At 43.3% G+C, this 19934-nt stretch overlaps 2 protein-coding genes and 1 long non-coding RNA gene across 3 annotated transcripts; 1 reads left to right on the forward strand and 2 right to left on the reverse strand.

The window, feature by feature from the left end:
• Positions 1 to 4204: 4204 nt before the first annotated feature.
• On the reverse strand, positions 4205 to 4971 carry LOC103357953 (uncharacterized). The gene is made up of 3 exons (XR_520231.1): positions 4898 to 4971; positions 4516 to 4653; positions 4205 to 4380 (listed from the first exon to the last, which is right to left on the reverse strand). It is a non-coding gene; the product is annotated as an uncharacterized LOC103357953 (long non-coding RNA).
• On the forward strand, positions 4643 to 9997 carry rps6kl1 (ribosomal protein S6 kinase-like 1). The gene is made up of 11 exons (XM_008282716.1): positions 4643 to 4678; positions 4842 to 5015; positions 5275 to 5399; positions 5673 to 5765; positions 6658 to 6705; positions 7132 to 7264; positions 7354 to 8811; positions 8899 to 8988; positions 9144 to 9226; positions 9308 to 9403; positions 9513 to 9997. The coding sequence occupies exons 2-11, from the start codon at positions 4880 to 4882 to the stop codon at positions 9621 to 9623; spliced, it is 2373 nt and encodes a 790-aa protein (XP_008280938.1). The 5' UTR covers positions 4643 to 4678; positions 4842 to 4879; the 3' UTR covers positions 9624 to 9997.
• Positions 9998 to 11285: 1288 nt separating this feature from the next.
• Positions 11286 to 18169, reverse strand: dlst (dihydrolipoamide S-succinyltransferase). Its single transcript, XM_008282735.1, has 15 exons — positions 18043 to 18169; positions 17087 to 17120; positions 16962 to 17001; positions 16632 to 16693; positions 16456 to 16530; positions 16315 to 16370; positions 15860 to 15968; positions 15587 to 15760; positions 15318 to 15403; positions 15065 to 15162; positions 13574 to 13704; positions 13109 to 13182; positions 12936 to 13019; positions 12666 to 12833; positions 11286 to 11994 (listed from the first exon to the last, which is right to left on the reverse strand). Exons 1-15 carry the CDS (start codon positions 18103 to 18105, stop codon positions 11860 to 11862), a joined length of 1389 nt encoding a protein of 462 aa, XP_008280957.1. The 5' UTR covers positions 18106 to 18169; the 3' UTR covers positions 11286 to 11859.
• Positions 18170 to 19934: the final 1765 nt, after the last annotated feature.

Here is a 19934-nt window from a genome sequence, read left to right on the forward strand (position 1 = left end):
AATGGTGAATAAACATATGCATCCCCACTTCAGATAAAACTACTGCACTATATATGGTGGTGGTGTTTCTTTTGTTTTGTTTTTTCTTTTCAAAAAACTTTGACTATTTTTGGCACTAAATAAATAATTTTCTCTCCATAAAAATATTCTCTCAAATCAAGTTAAGCTACACTAGATTTCTTTTGGTTCACTGTCTTGACATTTATATAAAAATGCAAATACAAGGAACAGCTACACTGAACATGCCCCATTTAAGTCTGTGTCTCAATAAACTAAAACCTCCATGAAATCATAAAACCACAGAAGTCCAGTGATGGTACTGATAATATGCACACCTGCACTGGATCTCAAGGATGCTGATAAAACGGTTAATATTATCTAATTACCCCATAGATAAGAGTCACCATCACATCTATGTCAACCAGACACACTTACAGGCAGAGACGTAATCTCTTTCACTGTACTGCTGTTTTTTTTCCTCTATACTGAGTCCTGAACTGGCTCGGCTCGTGAGTTTCAAAGACGTTCGAGAGCTCTTGTGAAACTGTATTCTGTGTAATAGATGAGTAAAATTACTGATTTTGCTTTCAGCTGGGGGATGAGCGGGAGTCGAGTAATGTGACCGCATCTGGTGGAGGACTGGAGCGTGTCTCTGCCTGACAGTGAGTGCAACCCAATGTAGCTGTGATCCGACTCAGATAAATAAACTGAGTATAAAACGGACAATACTTACAGTTTATATTGTATGGAAATTTTAAAAAGCAACATTTCTATCATATACTTGTGTCATGTCTGTCAAGTTTCTGTCTGTTGTGTGCACAGTTTATGTTTTGTCTTTCCTGTTTTATTTTGAAATCACTGGTTGTCTCTGTCCTTATGTTACTTCCTGCATCCGCCTTGTCACACCTGCTCCCTGATGGCTCACCTGTTTCCCATCTCCCCCCATTACCTCGTGTATATATTACCCTGTGTGTCTCACAGTCTCGTGGCCAGTTCTTCGCACTTCACAGTCTTCGTACCAGCATTCCTCATAGCCACAGTCTGCTTGTTTACGACCTCGTTTTGCCTTTCGCCTCTCGTTTTTGGATACCTCTGCCTGTTTCGCTGACCTCCTGTGTACCGAACCCTGCCCGTTATTAAACCTGCCTCTTGCCTGAACCTCTTCTGTGTCGAGCGTTTGTGTCCACCTGTTCTGTGTGAGTTCTTGACAACTTGTTGTAACGAGAAAGAATCTCAGTTCTTACCAGATTGCTGATAGATTAAAACTGTGATCACATACTTCATACTAATGATTCAAAACCCTGAAATAGAACGTTAATCGGAATTAATGTAAAATAATGCAACCAGTCTGTAATAACTAATGTCCTATACGAGTGGAATATGAATTCATTTTTATCAATATTTAATGGTCCTAGTATGTACACTTTCTTACGACTGTTACAAATGGCGAACCCGATATAAAATCAATTTACGCATAAACTTCAATAATGTTTTCTGTGCAAGTTGCATTATCCATATTTATACCAGCATGTTCTGTGCTGCCAGAGTTTGAGGCTTTGTTGTACAGTAAAGTGCCAACGAGACCACCACAGCCCTGCATATATATTAAAAATACAGTCGTCCTCAGATCTATTTATATCCGCCCATTAAAGAAGGAAAAACAACCAGCTGTCACTGAAATAAGATGAAATTGATAAAAAGTAATAATAAATAAAAATTTAATAAAAATCATGACATTGCTTTTGAATTGTGGTTCAACGGAAATATAAAAAAAAAAAAAAAACAAAAAAAAAACATGCAGGATGGGACCAACGAATATTTTGTTGTGCTCTAATTTGTCCATTTTTAAAATTTTTTTTAAAATTATTCTTTTCAACCACAAATCAAAAGCAATGTCTTATTTCACTAAATTATAATTTAGCAAATTTTTATTTATTACTACTTTTTTCAGTTTCTACTTATTTGCGTGACTATTGTGAATTTTGCCTTTTCTTTAATGGAAGGGGATGAATACATTTAAGGCCGACTGTGTAAGTGCATTTAGATACTGTATGTAGTTCTTATCCAGATACGCATTTATAGCAGCTTTGAAACCTAACGTCCCGTACACCCTGAAATTTTGTTATCTTATTCATATCTCCCTGTGCATTTGTTCTTAAGGCTGTGTTAGTATCAAAGTGAACTATGATTTACTGACAGCTGGACAACTTTGTTTTATACATCATATAATGCTGTGTTTTAATATTTAACCAGCTCCATGAAAGAGGATTTTAAGAAGTGTAAATGAAACATTATCGGCCACGGATTTGTTGCTGGGAAATTAACACAGTATATAATTATTATTTTTATTTTTTAATCTGTCTCGGCTTGTTGTTATGCTGCTAATGATAAAAATCAACTGTAAAACTCAACTGCATGACTGCGATCGCCTCACAGTACACAAACTAATAAGTGCGTGTCTTTCAGCTTGCACGGACAAACTAGAAGTCGTCTTGGGAGAGCTAAAGGAGCTGACAGTTAGAGGGTCCATGGTGGAGAGCAGCCCTCACAATTACATCAAACTTGAGTTGCTGAGGACGGAGCTCAGAGAGTTTGACTTCTTCTGCTTTTAGCCACAGAGAAATCCCAAAAGCAAGCAAAACATTCACTTGTACTTATTAACCAAAAAAGTAGCGGGACGGGTTTTAGGGAATGTGTGCCACGGAGGACGTTAAGGGTAAAAATGTGGTTGCTACAGGATAGATGAGAAATCCTTTGGTACGGAGAATGAATGGACCAGTGGGGCATTGTGGGTAATGCTTTCATGGTGTGTGGAGAAAGTATGCCACCAGGCCAGGGGATCTGAACTAGATCTATTGCTTATATGCCACTGATGCTGGAGCGGGGAAATACACAAGTGTCCCTCCTCAGAAATTTCATCTGTCAACCTGCTCTACAATCCCTCTGATCAGAGTCTTCACAACTATGGCTATTATCCTATAATGTGAGGTTTAACAAAGAACGTTGCCTCTTGTTCCTGATCTGCTGATTTTTTCTAAGATCAGATATCTGTGACTACACTGTTGTTTCTGGTGTAAAATCAAAATTAACATTCAAATGAGTGTCAGTTTAAAAGTGTGTAAAATAAGAATAAGATGACTGAATAGACATTTGAGAATGTGGACAAGAAAAAACCCCCAGATAAATCAGACCCCTCCCTTTCTACTTTTTGGATAAGCATCTGATCTCAGCCCTCTCTCTTCATCCTCTCTCTGGGCCACACTGGAGTTTCCTCCCCCTTCTGTAAGCCGGCCCTCCCTTGGGGAGCTGGGCGACTCTCCTTTGTGCTGTGGTTTGGAGCCTGGCTCCATCTGGTACTGAGCACCAACACCCAGCAGATTATGAATCGTGGGCAGGGTGATCCCCCCCCCATTCAGAGTCAGACACCAAACATATACAGAAATCATTATATAAAAGGACTAATTTCTAATGCGATCCCTCAAACTAGGTAAAACTGTAAAATCTGAACACAATCCATTTTGGAGGTAAAAACTCAAAGATGGCCTTCAGTCAGTGCACACAAAAACAGCACTGTCCCTTTAAATCTCCCAGCATCTGTCAGGATGAGAGGGGGGAAGTGAGCGCCTTGTGTGAAATGGTACCCTAAAGTGACATCACGCTCAGCCAATCAGCAGCCTTGCCTGTGCTCTCTCCTCCTCTCCTGCTCCTGGGATGCGTTCTGGCTGCTGAAGACACGACTGCTGCTGCTGCTGCTGCTGCTGCTGCTGATGCTGCCGCTGGGGTGGAGGGTCCAGGCCATGCTCGCCTCACATCAGGTACGGGACGTGTATCCGCTCGTGTGCTCCTGCTTTCTGTGCTATTTCTGTTTGTCATGACGAGCTGCCAACTCCCTGCTCTGGCTGTGGAGGTGCATGTTGAGAGGGTGATGGATAAGTAAAGGAGGGGACTAAAGATGGCTTTGTGTGTTTCATCACACTCCTTAGATGATGTCGCCTCCATGGCTGTAACCAGGATGGGGTGTGTATTGGTGTGATGTGTGTGTTCAGATTTTGGCTGAACTGGGGAAAAGGAATATCAGATTTTGATATATGGGAGGTGTTTTAGTCAGCCTTCGGTGCCAGTCTGGTAATACATTTACATACAGTCATGTGATGAAGATTCATGGTGTAATGATGGTGATGTGCAGGGCTGTTGTGAGCAAATCATTTCTTTGCTGCTCCCTGTAAATGATCCATTTCATGTGAATGGTGGCAGTGTGTGGGTGGAAGACACCAGCAGAGTGGCGTACACGCTCACATGTTTTTGTAGCGTTCTTCATAACGTAGAAGGATTTGCGCGTGTTGACACCTTCTCCAGGTGGAGCGTTGGGTTTTCTTCATGCTGTAAGGACAAATAATGGAAATACCCAAACAATATGAGACGTCGTTGCTCTTAGTCATCTGTCTGTCATGTTGGACATTTGCAGCTCTGCCTCCTTCCATTCATCAGAAATAGTAAGCAGACGCTTGTACTCACTTCCTGTTCTGCTCTGAGCGTTAACTCTTTGCTTCCACTGGCTCAGATGATCATGCTCTGCTGCAAAGACCTGAGTTGTGGAGTCACTGGGGGCAGACGCACACCGAGCCCAGTGACCACACACAGAGATGTGTCCTGCTGTTGATAAGACCACGGAGCAAAGGTGAGTCCCACAGTTTGACCACAGATAAAGAGCAGCAGTGGTATTCACTCAAGATTCAGTTTCTGTTTCTGATCTAATAAACTGTTTCGTTTGTTCACATCTTGACTGTGTCTGACTTCAGCCCTCCTCAGTGGTAAAACCAAACGTTTTATGCTGTGCACAGGCCCACCTGGACCTCGACCGGTCCTCAGCAAGGCAGCAATGGCAAAAAGAGATTACCTGGTGGAGGCGGCCAAACAGATCCGCATGGCGCTGGATAGTGAGGTCAATGAGGACTATGAGGCAGCTTTCAGTTACTACAAGAATGGGGTGGACTTACTGCTGAATGGGGTTCAATGTAAGTACGGTTATATTATAACATGAACAGGAAATATGAAGTTGACCGCTTGCATAAGACCCGTGACGGGAACATGTGGACTCCAATAAAAAGAGGAAGTCACAAACCAAAGGTTAAGCACAGATTTGAGCGCCGGCCACAACAGTGTCAGCAGTTAGCTACTGTTTCTTATCTTAGATCAGGCCAAAGGTTAAGTCAGGACAGGGGCTTCTGTTGTGTTCTTGATTACTGGCGTCAGATAGAGTTTGCTCTTTCACAGTGGATCCAAACAAAGACCGACGGGAGGCTGTGAAGAGGAAGACAACCCAGTATCTGAAGAGAGCCGAAGAAATCTTTATAACACATCTGCAGGACAACCTGGGAAAGGGGAGCTCTCATTTAGGGGTAAGACAACCATCCTTTCTATCATTTATGAAAAGAAATCGACTCGTCTGTCTGTGTGTGTGATTGAGCCGCATTTAGTGGTCCACGTTAATCTAAGACTGGATAAGTGGTAAAAAAAATGTCACCATTTCTGGCTTGTCCTCTGGTTGAAGAAGCATAAACGAGCACTGGCAGTGTTGCTTCTCACACTGGATGAAACATTTAATGTCTGCTGTCACACATCACACCTAATTCGTCTTCACAATTTCACAGTTGTGCGGTTTTCATTGCCAGGGCTACAGCAGTCTGCGATTCCGTCCAATCAGACACTTGAGTTCACCCGTGGAGGATCTGGAGATGTGCAAGGTGGTGGGAGTGACTGATAAGGTATGACACACTGATACGCATTTATAATAATAATAATAATTCATTTTTATTTATATAGCGCTTTTCAAGAACTCAGAGACGCTTCACAGGATAAAAGCAATAAACAATACGCAACTAATACAAAGGTAGAAAACATAGAAATACAGCAAACAGATAAACACAACGCTAAATATCCAGATAAAGGCCTCGGTGGGAAAACAAGTGAGTTTTTAATTTAGATTTGAATATTACTGAGTCTGTAGCGTCACGAATATGTTGTGGGAGAGAGTTCCAGAGGGTGAGGGTGGACAGGAAAGGCCCTATCCCCCCAGGTTCGGTGCTTTTATATGTAAGCGTTTGACTGAGAATCGAATCCAACAGCTCCAGCACGAGTCCTACTTTTACTAAAGCTACTACGGCTTCCTGCAGAAAGTTTTATGTGTTTGAGTGAGGCAGGTGGTGATGATGCACTGACCTGCGTTTGAAAGTGTTCCGTAGTGTCTTTAATATTTTGTCTACGCCATTAAAAAACAAAAGGAGGGAAAAATAGGAACACTTCATTTAAAAATCAATTTTCAGGGACCATTTTTGATAGAAGCGACGGACACAGACAGGGAATATGGGGAAAGAGAGCAGGGGAAAGACATGCAGTAAAGTTCTTGAAGGGCCGGGAGTCAAACCAGGAGCTCACTGCAGGGTGTGCTATTCACCCCAACCACATGGCTGCACCATTAAATGTAATGCACACCATGCATCATATTTGTTTCAACATAAAACTTGACGTAGGAGCACTCCTGGCTGTAAACAGTGAACTGCATTCCAGCCATGAACACTACCACAGGTGAAAGATGCTGTAATAACTTACCTGCTTTGCTGCGGTGGCCTGAGGATGTCATTTATTTTCATCCCACAGGTCCTGATCGTCCAAAGCATGATCAACAAAGAGACGTTTGTTGTAAAGGTGAGTGTGCACTGCAGAGTAAAATACTTTATTGCATACAGAAAATGAGTAAAAACACATCCGTTGGCTAATATCTAACCACTGACGGTGAAGATGTTTTGGGGGTTGCCGTCGGGCAGCGAGCCAGCTTGTGTATTCAGTGGCCGGCCAGTCGATGGGAGCCCTCTCCATCCCGTCTCCCTGAGTATCACCGCGCATTGATCTGCCTGAGAGCTCTCACCCTTTTAGCCAGTTGAAGCACACCTCAAATTTCAGTGACCAGAGAGACACGGCAAGAGACGGGCTTTCATTTCTGAAGGGGAATCCAGGCAGCAGTCTTATTTTTTCTTGTTTCCATGTCTGAATGAATGCAGTTTAAAAAAACATATGAATGCACCCTTTCTGAATTGCATATTTCCCTTTGTTGAGCATCTTATGTTCTTGCAGAGCCTGGTAAAGTCGAGCTGGGAGAGCAGGGACCAGCCAACCATCATTCCTCAAGGGGTGCCATACATGGTGAAGCTGCTAAGATACTACGTCAGTGAGGATGCTGTGTACCTACATCTCGAGCATGTCAAAGGTGAGCTGGTAACAGCTGCTCTCAATGCAGCTGGAACAAATGGAAAATGAAGCACAATATCAATTTTTATTTTTTTTGTATTATTCCAGGTGGGAGGCTCTTCTCCAAGCTGCACAAGCTGAAAAACGAGAAGGCCAAGGAACACCCGGAATGCTTCACCTCTGGCCAGCACAGCATCAAGCTGAAGACCAGCCACACCTCGCCCACAATCAGCACAGACTACCAGCACAACAGCAGACAGAGCACAGCGGCGATTCCGGAGAAACTAAGCGACGAGAGCCCGGACACGGACTTCATAACCTCATGGGATGAGACTCAGCAGCGACTGGAAAGCTGCGGGACTCACTCCTACATCGAAGAGACAGGCTGCCTGCAGAACACTCGCTCCGCGGCGTCGTTTTACACCAAGCTCGATCGGCTAACTCTGCATTCCGGCCCGACGAGGACAAAAGTCAACACCCACATCCATCCACCAGCTCCCAGTTTGTGTTTGCACTCCAGCGAAACTCAGGAAAAGCCCGCTCTTCCTCTCTCGTGCGCTCGTGTCAGTCAAGCTCTCGATGTCATGTCAGAACTCCATAAACGGAGACCCGGGATGGGACTGATAGAGTGCAGCTCCGATTTCGAAGTGGCTTGGAAAGCAGCGGATCCAGCGCACAACTGTGAGAAAATAAACCCCTATGCAGTGACTGACAGTGACTCACCAAGCACACTAGGCCGAACTGCACCTCATACAAATCAGACCTCATTTGTAAAAGCGGGATCGCCGAACAGTGAAAATAACGGCTTGAGTTCCTCGCCTGCCATTTTGCATCTTCCTCTCCATTGCCAAACCCAGATCCGTGGCAGGGCGTCGTGGGACACCAACGGCTCCCACCAGGGATCTGTTTTAAGCGAAGTAGAAGTAGTGACGGACTCAAAGCAGGACAGCAGCAGCCCCACTGCAGAAGAAAGGAATGGAATGGTCGTCCTCAGGAGCACGGACAGAGCGGTGTTTTCTGACCACACGGATACAAAGATCACCTCAGAAAGTTCTTGGCCTTCGTCTGTCTCCGTCCACCACAGCGTTGCAGAACAACAAGGGACATTCCAGAGGGTTCCCTTGGCCCTTTCAGGAGTCAAATATGAAACGGAAACATGTTCCAATGTGACGAAAGAAGGTGTGGAGGAGGCCCGTGAGCTGATGAGTCCTCGAGAGAAGAGCGCACCTCCAGTAGTGAGATCATTTGTAGACTGGTTCTCCTCTGGCCCAATCGGACCTGCGACCCACACGAGGAGAGAAGACGTGGATGCTTTCCTCAAGCCAGAAGGACCAGAGGGGCAGGGAGAGGACCAGATCATAGAGGTGGACGGCTGGTGCCACTTGCCTCGGTTCCCCGTCAAGCCCACCAGGCCTGCGGATAAGACCATGCAGACCTGCTGGGGGCTTCCCGAAGCTGAGGTGCGTGTCTGGGGGGCGCAGATCCTGTTGGCCCTGGAGAGTCTGCATCAACAAGGCATCCTGTGTCGGGATCTGAACCCGAGGAACGTTCTGCTCACCAGCAACGGTGAGTCCATCAAGTAACCGTAAAAGGAACAATCTGAAGAAAACAAACTGTACGCTCTGAGTTTAACTTGTTGTGATGTTTTTACAGGGAAGGTGTGTTTGACATTTTTCAGCCAGTGGAGTGAAGTTCAGTCAGAGATCAGCTCCAGAGCCATGGAACAGATGTACTGCGCTCCAGGTAGAGCTATGCCTTACTCCTGGCTTACTCCTTGGAGAAACCTGCCACCTAGTGGTGACACGCAGCTGGTCCACTTTATTCTGAATAAGATGGGGAACACCTCATGAAAAAATACAAGCTGTTCATGAATGCAACTAAACTCTGCTCTTTGACAGAAATCGGCGGGGTGTCGAGGATCACAGACGCTTGTGATTGGTGGAGTCTTGGGGCTTTGCTGTTTGAGCTTCTAACAGGAATGGTGAGCGAAAGGTTCTAGAAACATACACTGTTTAACGTTCATTCCCACAAACTCTGACGTTTGGTTCTTCTTCTCCTCCAGCCACTGTGGCAGCTCCATCCAGCAGGAATCCACTCCCACACCCAGCTGCTCATCCCCGACCACCTGAGCACTGCAGCTGCGTCTCTGCTCACTGAGGTTAGATGTTGGGCTTGAAACACCCACAAGGCTTCTGCTCTAAATACACACACACACCAACACGCTGACATTCAATCTCACAGTATCTGCACTCTGCGCTGCTCCACAGTTGCTTCAGTTCGACGCCGGCTACCGCCTGGGCTCCGGAGGTGGAGGCGTCAGTGACATCAAGTGTCATCCCTTCTTCAGCGGAGTCTCCTGGAAAGCTCTGAGCTGCTAGCGTGCTACACTTGAAGACCAACACTCGGCACGAATCCGAGCATCCTGACGTGGCCCCAGATGGATGTAGCACCAGATACTGTCTTCTGTTGCGTTTTGTGCTTCCCAAAGAAAAGTGATATAATAAAAACTGAAACTAGTGAACGATGTCCCACAAAAAACAAAAGAGATCTATGACTTTACACATCCGACACTCATATGGAAACTACAATTTTGACAGTTAAGTTTTACATAAGAACATTTATTATCACCATGCATGACAACTGATGTCACCTAAAACTTAATTGTGACATTATCCTTTTTTTTTTTTTTGGACTATCTACCGTCGGTGTAAAAAGACAATGAGGCAATAAATTGTTTCATCTTCTTTGCATATTCCTGAGAGTTTAATTTGCTTAATTTCTAAAGACTTTGTTTTTCTGGGTTACCAGTAAGAAAAAGGCCAATTCTGAAGTATTTCTGAAGCACCCGGCTGACACGTATTAACCTCACCACGAAACACACAAAACTGATTAATACGCTTGATGCTGAGGTAACAGGGAAATTTGTTCTGTGGCGATGACACATTTTTCAGGTTCCTCACCTTGTTTTTTTTTCGTCAGTGGTTAGAATTAAAAACTGAATATGAAGGCTCAGTCCACCCAATTAGCATCATGTTTTCTCTGTCCACAGCTTCAAGACGTAACTTTAACATGAAACGTTCATTTAAAGCCCTTTGCTTCGTATCGAAACCAATGTTGACATACAGCACGGTCCAAGCGCTTGTGTATGCTGTACTTTCCAAATACCTTGAAATTCTAAGTCAGGGGTGGCGAACTCTGGTCCTCGAGGGCCGCAATCCTGCATGTTTTTAGATGCTTCCATCTTCCAACACACCTGATTCAAATGATCAGCTCATCATCAAGCTCTGCAGAAGCCTGAAAACGATCCTGATCATTTGAATCGGGTGTGTTGGAAGAGGGAAGCATCTAAAACATGCAGGATTGCGGCCCTCGAGGACCAGAGTTCGACACCCCTGTTCTAAGTGTCCCGAGGACAACTGATGCTCTGTTAAAGGCAAAGGGTGGTCACACCAAATACTGACTTGGAGCTCTATCCTGCTTCACTCTGCATGAAGGCATTTCTTAAATAAAGACTTCCTTACGTTTGAAAGCATCCTCACTTGTAGTACCCGAAGCTTTTACACAGTACTGGGGGCTCCAAGGTGGTTTGATGGTTCGCACCGCTGCCAAGAGGGTCACCAGTTCGCATCCCGGTGAGGACACCAGGGATCTTTCTGGAGTTTGCATGTTCTCCCCGTGCGGCGTGGGTTCTCTCCGGCTTTCTCCCACACAGTCCAAAAACATGTTGACGTTAATTCTAAATTGAACGGAGGTGTGAATGTGAGAGTGCTTGGTTGTCTGTCTCTAAGTGTAGCCCTGTGATAGACTCCAGCCCCCTGTGAACCCGGTGACAATGGATGTATATACAGGAGACAAGTTACAGGAAATACTTCACTCACAAATGCGGTTATCTTCACCACCTTACTAAGGCTAATACAAAAAAATCAGCGTATGTGTGACTCATCTGCAAATTCTGTGTAAATGAGCCACCCACATCTACACCCCTGGTTTATTCTGTCATGATGAAACCACAAAAAAACAAAAAACGTCCAAACAAAAACTCCAGTTGAGTAACGCAGCTTTTATTGTTTAAAACTTTCTCTTTTTTTTTTTCTTAAATAGTCTTTCTTACACAGCAAAAAGAGAATTTCCCCCATATTTAGTGAAACGGATGGCATAAATTCTCTGAGGATTCCTTTACTTTGGAGATTGTGGAGCGTAGTGCTCCATCGTTTCTAGCCCAATACGTGCTCATTGTTCTTTTCTCAACCAAAATAATTTAATTAAAGTATGCGGTTTTATCTCTATTTGCCATTCACCTAACATAAGTGGAAAATCTTTTACTTGTATGTAGAAAATGACATATGGCGCACATGAGTTATATCCATTTTTTTGATCTAGAGACCAGCACCAGAACCCCGAGACCCAGACATCTCACCTAAACGTTTATCACCTCCAACCTTACAAACGTCCATTGCACAACCCAACTGTTCTCCGAGAATCCTTTGTTTTTTTTTTAACTAGTTAACCAATACAACAATACATTTACTGCAGTTACGGTAATGTTCATCAGGTGAGTACAGCCACTGCTTGTGTGGGGTGGTTTGTTTGGTTGGGCCTGGACTTCACAGGGGTTCACATGTCAAGGAGCAGCACCCTGGGGTCCTCTACCACCGACTTGATCTTGCGCAGGAAAGTGACGGCCTCTCTTCCATCGATTAGGCGATGATCGTACGTCAGGGCGACGTACATCATGGGACGGATCTCCACCTGGACAAGAGGAAAAATCACTGAGACCGAATCCCTCATAACGCCGAACAGAATTTTGCACGTATAATAAACTGGTAATTTGTTTTCTTCAAGGTTAACTTAATAAAGACAATGATTACATCAGCTTGTTTTGATTTGCACAGATATAAAACTGCAGATAACTGATTCTTAAACTATTTCTTTCAGTCATTTTTAAAGTAAAAGTGTCAAACATTCACTACTTCCCTGACCTCCTTACCACGTCTTTGTGTTTTCAACATTTGGTCGAGTCTTAACATCATTTTCTTTCAAAGTTATCTTTCATTTTGTCTGTGAAAATATTTGTCAATCAAGAATATATTCAGCAGAATCAGTTATGAAAGCATCTTTAAGCTGCAGATCTAATCTACTGAAGTATCTGCATTAGTGATAAAATGTACAGTTCTGCACCCGTCTGTGTGAAAACTACAGGATCAGACCCCTATGGGATGTGCTTCAGTAGCTTATTAATTAGCAACATGAAAACTCTGAATATTGAAAAAAGTTGGCGAGTTAAGACCACGTGAGGTGTGGGTCGGTGCGTGTTGGATGGGATGTAAGCACAACCTGACGGACAACTGGCCAAACAGAGCTTGTTTTCTATCAACTCATTGGTGTAATGCAGGTGTTGGTCTCCCAGTGAGGACACGAACCTTGCCACCGACTGCAACAGGCCTGTCAAAGATGCCATGCATGCCTAAAATCGCAGACTGTGGTGGGTTGATTATAGGTGTGCCAAACATGGACCCAAACACGCCACCGTTGCTGATGGTGAAGGTCCCTCCGTCCATGTCCTCCACGGCCAGCTCATTCTTACGGGCCTGTGATGAGAACATTTCCACATAAGTACATTTCACAACAACTGCAAAAAATAAAAAACAATCTACAGCAAGTGTCTCATAATATACGATTTAAAATCTTACCTTTTCTCCCAACAAGTTGATGGCCTTCTCAATATCAGTAAAATTCATTCCCTCCACATTTCGGATTACAGGAACCACCAAACCCTGCGAGAGAAGTCGCATGACTCACGTTCTGCCCTTCACTCTAGAAACAAGTGGGCTATCAAACACACAACATGTTCCCCTCGTCTTACCTTTGGCGTGGCCACAGCCACACTGATGTCAACATAGTCCCTGTACACAATCTCTTTGGTTGTGTCATCGATTACTGGAAACAAGATACAGAACGTAAAGATTGTAAAGAGAAAACATAAATTTAAACTGTAACTCATCAGCACGTTTGCCACCAAGATTGAGTTTTTTCTGTCATGTGCAAGTTACACCAACAGGTCGTAAAACCCACAGACCATTATAGACTTTTAAAAGGCAGCAATCCAGATCACCCTCGCTTCTCTGTGGTCTGTCTAAATAGGTCAGGGTGGTCTCAGGGCAGTAAATAAGTTAGCGTGGCTTTTGAGGTTGAGCAATGAAATATACTGAAACTTAAATCTTTTCTTCAACCACACACACTTGCAGCAACTTGATGCCAAGCGTGCAAAGACACAGTCAGAGTGACACCCCACAGTGAGGTTTCACAGCCTTTCAAGTTATGTCTATACCGGCATTGACAGCAGGTTGGTCAGACAGAGCGTAAGCAGCAGCCTTCACAAACGCAGACATGAAGCCCAACTTGATGTTGTGCTTTTTCAGGAAGGCATCTTTGTAAGATTTCCTCATCTCTGTGATGTTGCTGGAGAGAAAACAGAATGAAAAAAAAATGGATATGTATCAACAGACAAGTTAAAGGTCACACGCTGGGTTGAAAGTTAATAAATGAGGATGTTGTAAGAAAAAGATTAGCATAAAGTCTAGCAAGACTTGAATAGTCCTTTATACAAAAGATTAAAAGTGCAGATGTGCTTCTAACAGAAACATTAGTTGAAAATATGTTTGTCACCAGAATGTCGACAATTCAACGGGCCACAAACGTGTATGCACAGTCTTCTGACAGTCTAGCTTTATATTATTAAAATCCTTACAATCAGTGGCTAATGCTAGTACGATATATAAGCAACACAGCCGAGATATACAAAAAATAATAATTCAAATGTTGTAGCCATGCTGACGGATACAAATCACGAATATGACGTCGTTTTCAGGAGAAAAATATATACTTCTTTTTTATTTATGGTGGCTTTAAAAGAATGCTGCTGCAGATAGTGGTGAACAAAGCTATTGAAACTGGCCTGCTAATTGTTTCACTATTGCTCATTTTTCTCTTGTATCTCCCTTTTTAATTGTTTGTTTTCCTGTCTCTAACCCTGTTGAAGCTCTAGGGTTTCTCCGCTAACATAATTAGCCCCTCCCAAGACACAGACTCTCCGAGAAAGGAGAGAAGAAGCGATAAAAATCTTCACTTTCTAGAGCCTGTAAATCTTATTGGGCTGTCATAAAAGCCCATATCGGTTGAGGCAGCTCTTCCACTCAGAGCACAGGTCTCTGTGGGCCCCTGCAGATGCTCCAGCCTCCTGTTCTGACTAGCTCCTTCGGCTCCAGATGAGCCCTGGCCTGGGAAGTCTTCCTCCAGACCGTCAATGTCAATCAAATTAGGATACATAGAAAACCCTGAATAGCCGAAAGCTGACACCACACATTTGCGGGGAAAAGAAATCCTCAAAGTGTCCTCTTCAGCACAGGGGGGCAAGTGCAGACAATAACATTTCCTTGTAAATTAATAAAACCTGTTTTAACAATTCTTATCTTCGTTTTAGATGGAATTACCACCAAATATTTACATTCCAGTGTTTAAGAGGATATTGGGTTTCAAAAAGCTTTTCCTATTTGGCAGATTTCAATCTATAACCATTTGTGCGAGTGTTGTTTTGGCTTTTAACACCGATACAAACAGTATGCATCCTGCAAACCGCAAACAAACGTGTGCTCACACACATTTAGAGATATCTGAATGGAATTTGACCGTAAAGTCTGTAAAGTTTTTCCCCTCATCAGTGGCGTACATGTGCTACCATGGCAGAGCACGTTGTACATTTACCGTCTAGAAAAGCACCGAGGCTTTAATAATGTAGGTCAGCTAATTTAGAATTTCCTACCTCATGTCGACCTCATTAAACGTAGTCAGCATAGCACAGGTGTTCTGGGCTTCTTTCAGTCTCTGGGCAATTCTCAGTCTCATGCGGTTCATCTTAACCTAAATGTTAAAAAATAAACAAAAAAAAAAAAAAAAAACAGTTTTCAGTCTCAGTTAACTTTCTTTTAATGCTTTTTCTACACGACTACACGATGAAACAACTCAAAAAGTCATTATTTACACCTAAATATTATGTTGTGTGATTTGCCCTTTACCCTGCTCTCTGTCCGGGCGGCTTTAGCCCCCCCCTCCGCGGGGGCCGCTGGGGCAGTCGGAGCAGCGGTGGGCTTGATAGCGGAAACTATGAGAGAGATATTAAGAAGCAGTCAGTATCTGTGGAGATAGAGATTCAGTGAGACTGCTGAAAGCTGCTGCCCACAGAACGCCGAACAATGATTAATCACGTAAGCTAGAGGTCACGAACGCAGATGTCACGCAAAACAGTTCTCACATGACACGGACCGTCTGTCTGATGACAACTAACCTGGTTTGGTGTCCATAGCATGTGCTGGCACAGGTGGCACAGAGGGCATGGCGGTGGGAATGGGGCCCACGGCTGAGGGGGGAGGAGGTGGAGGCGGGGCAGCAGAAGGTGGCGGAGTGGCTGCAGTGGCCGGGGCCTCGGCTTTTGGAGCTTCTGCGGCTTTGGGAGCACCAGCTAAAAACACAGACGTGAACAGTTGGGACGACATGGGCTAAACAGGGTTGTTTTCAGCTTTGTTGTTGCTCTCAGTAAAAAAAATGTAGTTCCACAAACCTCCTTTTCTAAGCTTGAAAAGCGGAGTTCCTCCTTCCACCTTGCCTCCATCCGGGACCAGAAGCTCCTCAATCACTCCAGCAGCAGGAGCAGGAACCTGCACTGATGTCTGATAGCACCGAAGAAATAAAGTAAAAAGAAAAGAGGCAAAAATAATCACAAGTTTGAAACAGAATTGTAAAGATAAAGGATATTTTCTAAATACAATATAATATAATTTGCTTGCTGCAAAGTCCATGTATGCAAACTAAAGTGTAAATATAATTAAAATAAAACATTAATGACTTTATCAAGCATTAAAGAGAAAATAGCAATACAAGAAAGAGGCAACATGTCCTAAATATTTCATTCATTTGTGCTACATACTCTAAAGGTTTCACTTTCAAAAACAAAGCCCAACAATCTTCAGCAACCACAAATGAATCGAGTTTGTTTGGTATTTACATAAGCTTTACCTTATCAGTCTCAATTTCGCACACCACCTCATCCTCAGAGACGGTGTCGCCGACAGCTGCAAGAAGAACATTTTGTTTTAGATTCTGTCTGGTGTCTGTATTAGAACCAACTCATGGGTAGGGATTAATTAAAAGCATTACCTTTCTCCCACCTCACATCCCCCTCTGTGACAGATTCCGCAAATGCCGGAGTCTTGACTGTGACAACTTCATCTCCTGGAAGACAAAGAGACGGGTCAAAGAAAGCCTCCTTCGCTCCACATTAGTTCTTATACTTTACATTCAAACAAGTGCAAAACTGAAAGTCTAAAACATACTGTAGGCTACAGATGTCCTGAAGTACTGGATTTGGAAGACACTGGATCGGGGATCGTATTTTCTGAAAAATAAAATAAAAAAATTAATCAGAAACCCCCTAAAAATGTCACACACTATTTGTAATTAATCATTTACACAGGAGACAGATGCTGCTGGCTATCAGACAGAGACACAGATATTTGGAAAGTAGGTTTATGATAAGGTGCCGAGGTTACGATACTTCAAGTAGGGGCTGAATGCTGTCCAATTAAACACATTTATGTCTGTAGCGTGAAAGGTGTCCTTGAACTCTGACAGCGCAGCTCTCCGTCTCTTTGCATCGTACTCACACATTGTTGTTGAAAGTGATAGGAGGGCTTGCTGATAGAGCTGCAAGGAGAAGGACGGGAGAAGCATGTAAATAACTTCTTGAGAAAATGGAGTGACTTCAAGTTTGAGCAGCGAGCACACGTACCTCCAGCAGCCCGACGAGCTAACACATTATTCCCCTGTGAAAAGACACAACCATTACAAAAACATTCCTCTTGGTACAGAAGGATATGTTTAATGTTTGACAGTCATGACAGGGGGCTGGTACGACATGCACTCAAGCTGGTTAACTTCAATGTTTAACAGTTGGTTCTGTTTAAAAATGGCAGCAGCAGGAGGAGAGAAATCAGTGCTGCTGGCCAAAAGTCACTTCTACACGCTGGACGATGACCTCTGACACGATCAATACAACTATGGAGCACACAACAGTGGTTTAAACATGAGGTCTTGACCAGCGAATGCATGAGGGTGTTTTTAACTAGACATCTAATTTAACAGCTGCATTAGAGCTCAATTATCTACTACTAATCCTACCAACAAGCACCCAGATGGTTAGCAGGGCTGACATTAGATTTCACTGCCTCAGTTTCTAACGCAACTACAGAAAGTCAAATAAAATAACCTCATATTTGCTTTAAGTTAGCTCGCCTGGTTGTTTTCTCTTAATTCTCATAACATGACCTCGGTGTGATGACAGCTAGCAGCTAGCTAACCTACCCGTACACTTAGCTTAGTTTGGCTAGCACGTTCTTGGGCGCTACCTAAATATTATTGGACAAGTGCATTGACTTTAACGTGAACAAGGAACAGCTACTTTTTGCTTTGGTGAAAAAAAACATCCAGCAATCACATCTAAAGCCGACACCGAGCCAGTACACACGGGCCCCGCAGGTGACTTTAACTAGGGGGGCTGCAGCAAAGACTTGTGGAGGAAAGTGTCATACTGTCCTTGGCTCACAATGTTACGGCCTGTCCGTGGCCTACAGCGGCGAACGGGCTAATGCTAATGCTAGCGCTGACAGAGCAGGGCAAGCTGCGGCTCCGCCCGCAGCCGGAGGCAGCGAGGAGCGAGTGGCAACGCTTTATTTGTTTGTTGCCTACCTGGCGGATGGCAGAGAGGGAACGGCCAAAATTCCTGGTGAGACACCGGGAATGGGATAACATGGTAGCTGTGTGACAGCAGCCTGTCAGCGGAAGGGAAACTCCGGTCACAGCGACAAGCTAGGCGAGGCACGCGCAGTGACCGAGGAAGTAGTGTGGGACAAACCAAGTGCTCCGAGCGGAGAGGGGGGGAGGAGAGGAGGAGGAGGAGGGGGGAGTCCTCGCTGTGGTCCAGTCTGACCTCCTCGAGCTGTGTGACCCCACAGAGCAATCATCCATCATCTGCAAAATAAAGAGAAACGCAGCAGACATTCAGCCACATGTGCATGTTTCCTGTGTGCTGCAACAAAAGCAAATAAATTTATTTCCACATCACTTTATCACACACAGGAGGGATTAAAAATGTTTAAAAAGCAAGAAAAAAACATGCAAAAATACAGCCAGTGAATGAGTCAAATGATATCAATAAATACATTCAATAAGACAACTTCAACAGCTTATAGAGGCTGAAGAATAATTTAGTTTTATTAACTCATAACTAAAGATAAGATAAATAAAAACATATGAAAGATGACCTATGCGATAAAATGGAAAAAAAAAGGAATAAAAAGAACTGAATACAACTGCAGACAAGTTTCATAAATATACTGGTAGTTTAGACCAGACTTTATAAAATAAAACTGATTGAAGAAATTGAAAAAAAAAGCTGTCTTTAGACTGTTTATTAGCCCTATTCAGGACTTTCATGTTCCAGACGTTGAAGGTCTTTCGGGCTTCATTGGACCCCAACTAAGAATATGTGCAAAATATTTCTTTGTATTCATTATAGACTTTTACACTAACACATTTTCTGATAAGTTGAGTATTTTTGGTTCCAATGCACGACAAATGTCCCTCTTTTTACATTTAAGAAAAAAAAAATCTTCAGAATCAAATGGCCTGGGGTCCAAAAGACCCCCAAAGTCCTGAATAGGGTTAAACATACTTAAAAGCAGGATTGAACAGATTTCAAGTGGAACAGGAACAGAACAAGGAAATGTAAGGTGCAGAGAAGTGAGGTGACTTTTATAAATGATAAAGCTAATTGAGTTCGGACATTCAGCTCTGAGTATAAATTGTATAATTTCACATTTTTATTCATCGTTAACGTATTGAACTCTGATTTCTATCCATTTCTTCTTTGTGCTCATTCAGTGTAGGAACCTACGTTCCCCTGCTGCCTTCAAAATGTGAGTTAGCTGCACTTTGATTGCTTTATTAGTTCAAACTCGTCTTATCAGAATCAGAAACAGATTTATTACCGGGTGTAGTTTACACAATACGAGGAGTTTGCTCTGGTGGGTTGGTGCGACAATAAATATACAGCGAGGTACAATGTACAAGATAAAGATATAAAAATAATAAGATAATTGAAAGTACATATAAAGAAATACGTAAAAGCATAAAATTAACTGAACTTGAAAAAACAAGTTCCATAAGCTCAAAATAATAAGTTGAATCAAGGAGAGACGTAGACAATGTTTACACCCAAACATGCTTTAATTTTCCGGTATGTTTAAAACGTTTCTTCTTTATTTCACACTGAGTGCTTTTATTTACAGCAGGGGCGTCCAGTTCTGGTCCTGGAGGGCCACAGTCCTGCATGTTTTAGATGTTTCCCTCTTCCAACACACCTGATTCAAATGATCAGCTCATCATCAAGCTCTGCAGAAGAACAATCCTGATCATTTGAATCAGGTGTGCTGGAAGAGGGAAACATCTACAACTTGCAGGACTGTAGCCCTCCAGGACCAGGATTGGACCCCTGATTTACAGACGCTACTAAAAAAGAAGCAAAACTCATTCATTCAACTAGAAAAGATGAGTTGATCTGAGTAAATTCCTTTCTGATG

Source organism: Stegastes partitus, unplaced genomic scaffold (assembly GCF_000690725.1).
Source record: "Stegastes partitus isolate 25-593 unplaced genomic scaffold, Stegastes_partitus-1.0.2 Scaffold8, whole genome shotgun sequence".
Lineage (NCBI taxonomy): Eukaryota > Metazoa > Chordata > Actinopteri > Pomacentridae > Stegastes > Stegastes partitus.

Bases quoted from the DNA above. Each gene is read 5' to 3' on its own strand.
- rps6kl1 (XM_008282716.1), top strand. From the start codon at position 4,880: ATGGCAAAAAGAGATTACCTGGTGGAGGCGGCCAAACAGATCCGCATG. The intron at 5,766-6,657 runs GTATGACACACT...TTCATCCCACAG, and splicing joins TGGTGGGAGTGACTGATAAG to GTCCTGATCGTCCAAAGCAT. The intron at 9,227-9,307 runs GTGAGCGAAAGG...CTTCTCCTCCAG, and splicing joins TTGAGCTTCTAACAGGAATG to CCACTGTGGCAGCTCCATCC.
- dlst (XM_008282735.1), bottom strand. From the start codon at position 18,105: ATGTTATCCCATTCCCGGTGTCTCACCAGGAATTTTGGCCGTTCCCTC. The intron at 17,121-18,042 runs GTAGGCAACAAA...GTCTTTTCACAG, and splicing joins CCCTCTCTGCCATCCGCCAG to GGGAATAATGTGTTAGCTCG. The intron at 16,371-16,455 runs GTAATGCTTTTA...TTCTTCTTGCAG, and splicing joins GGATGTGAGGTGGGAGAAAG to CTGTCGGCGACACCGTCTCT.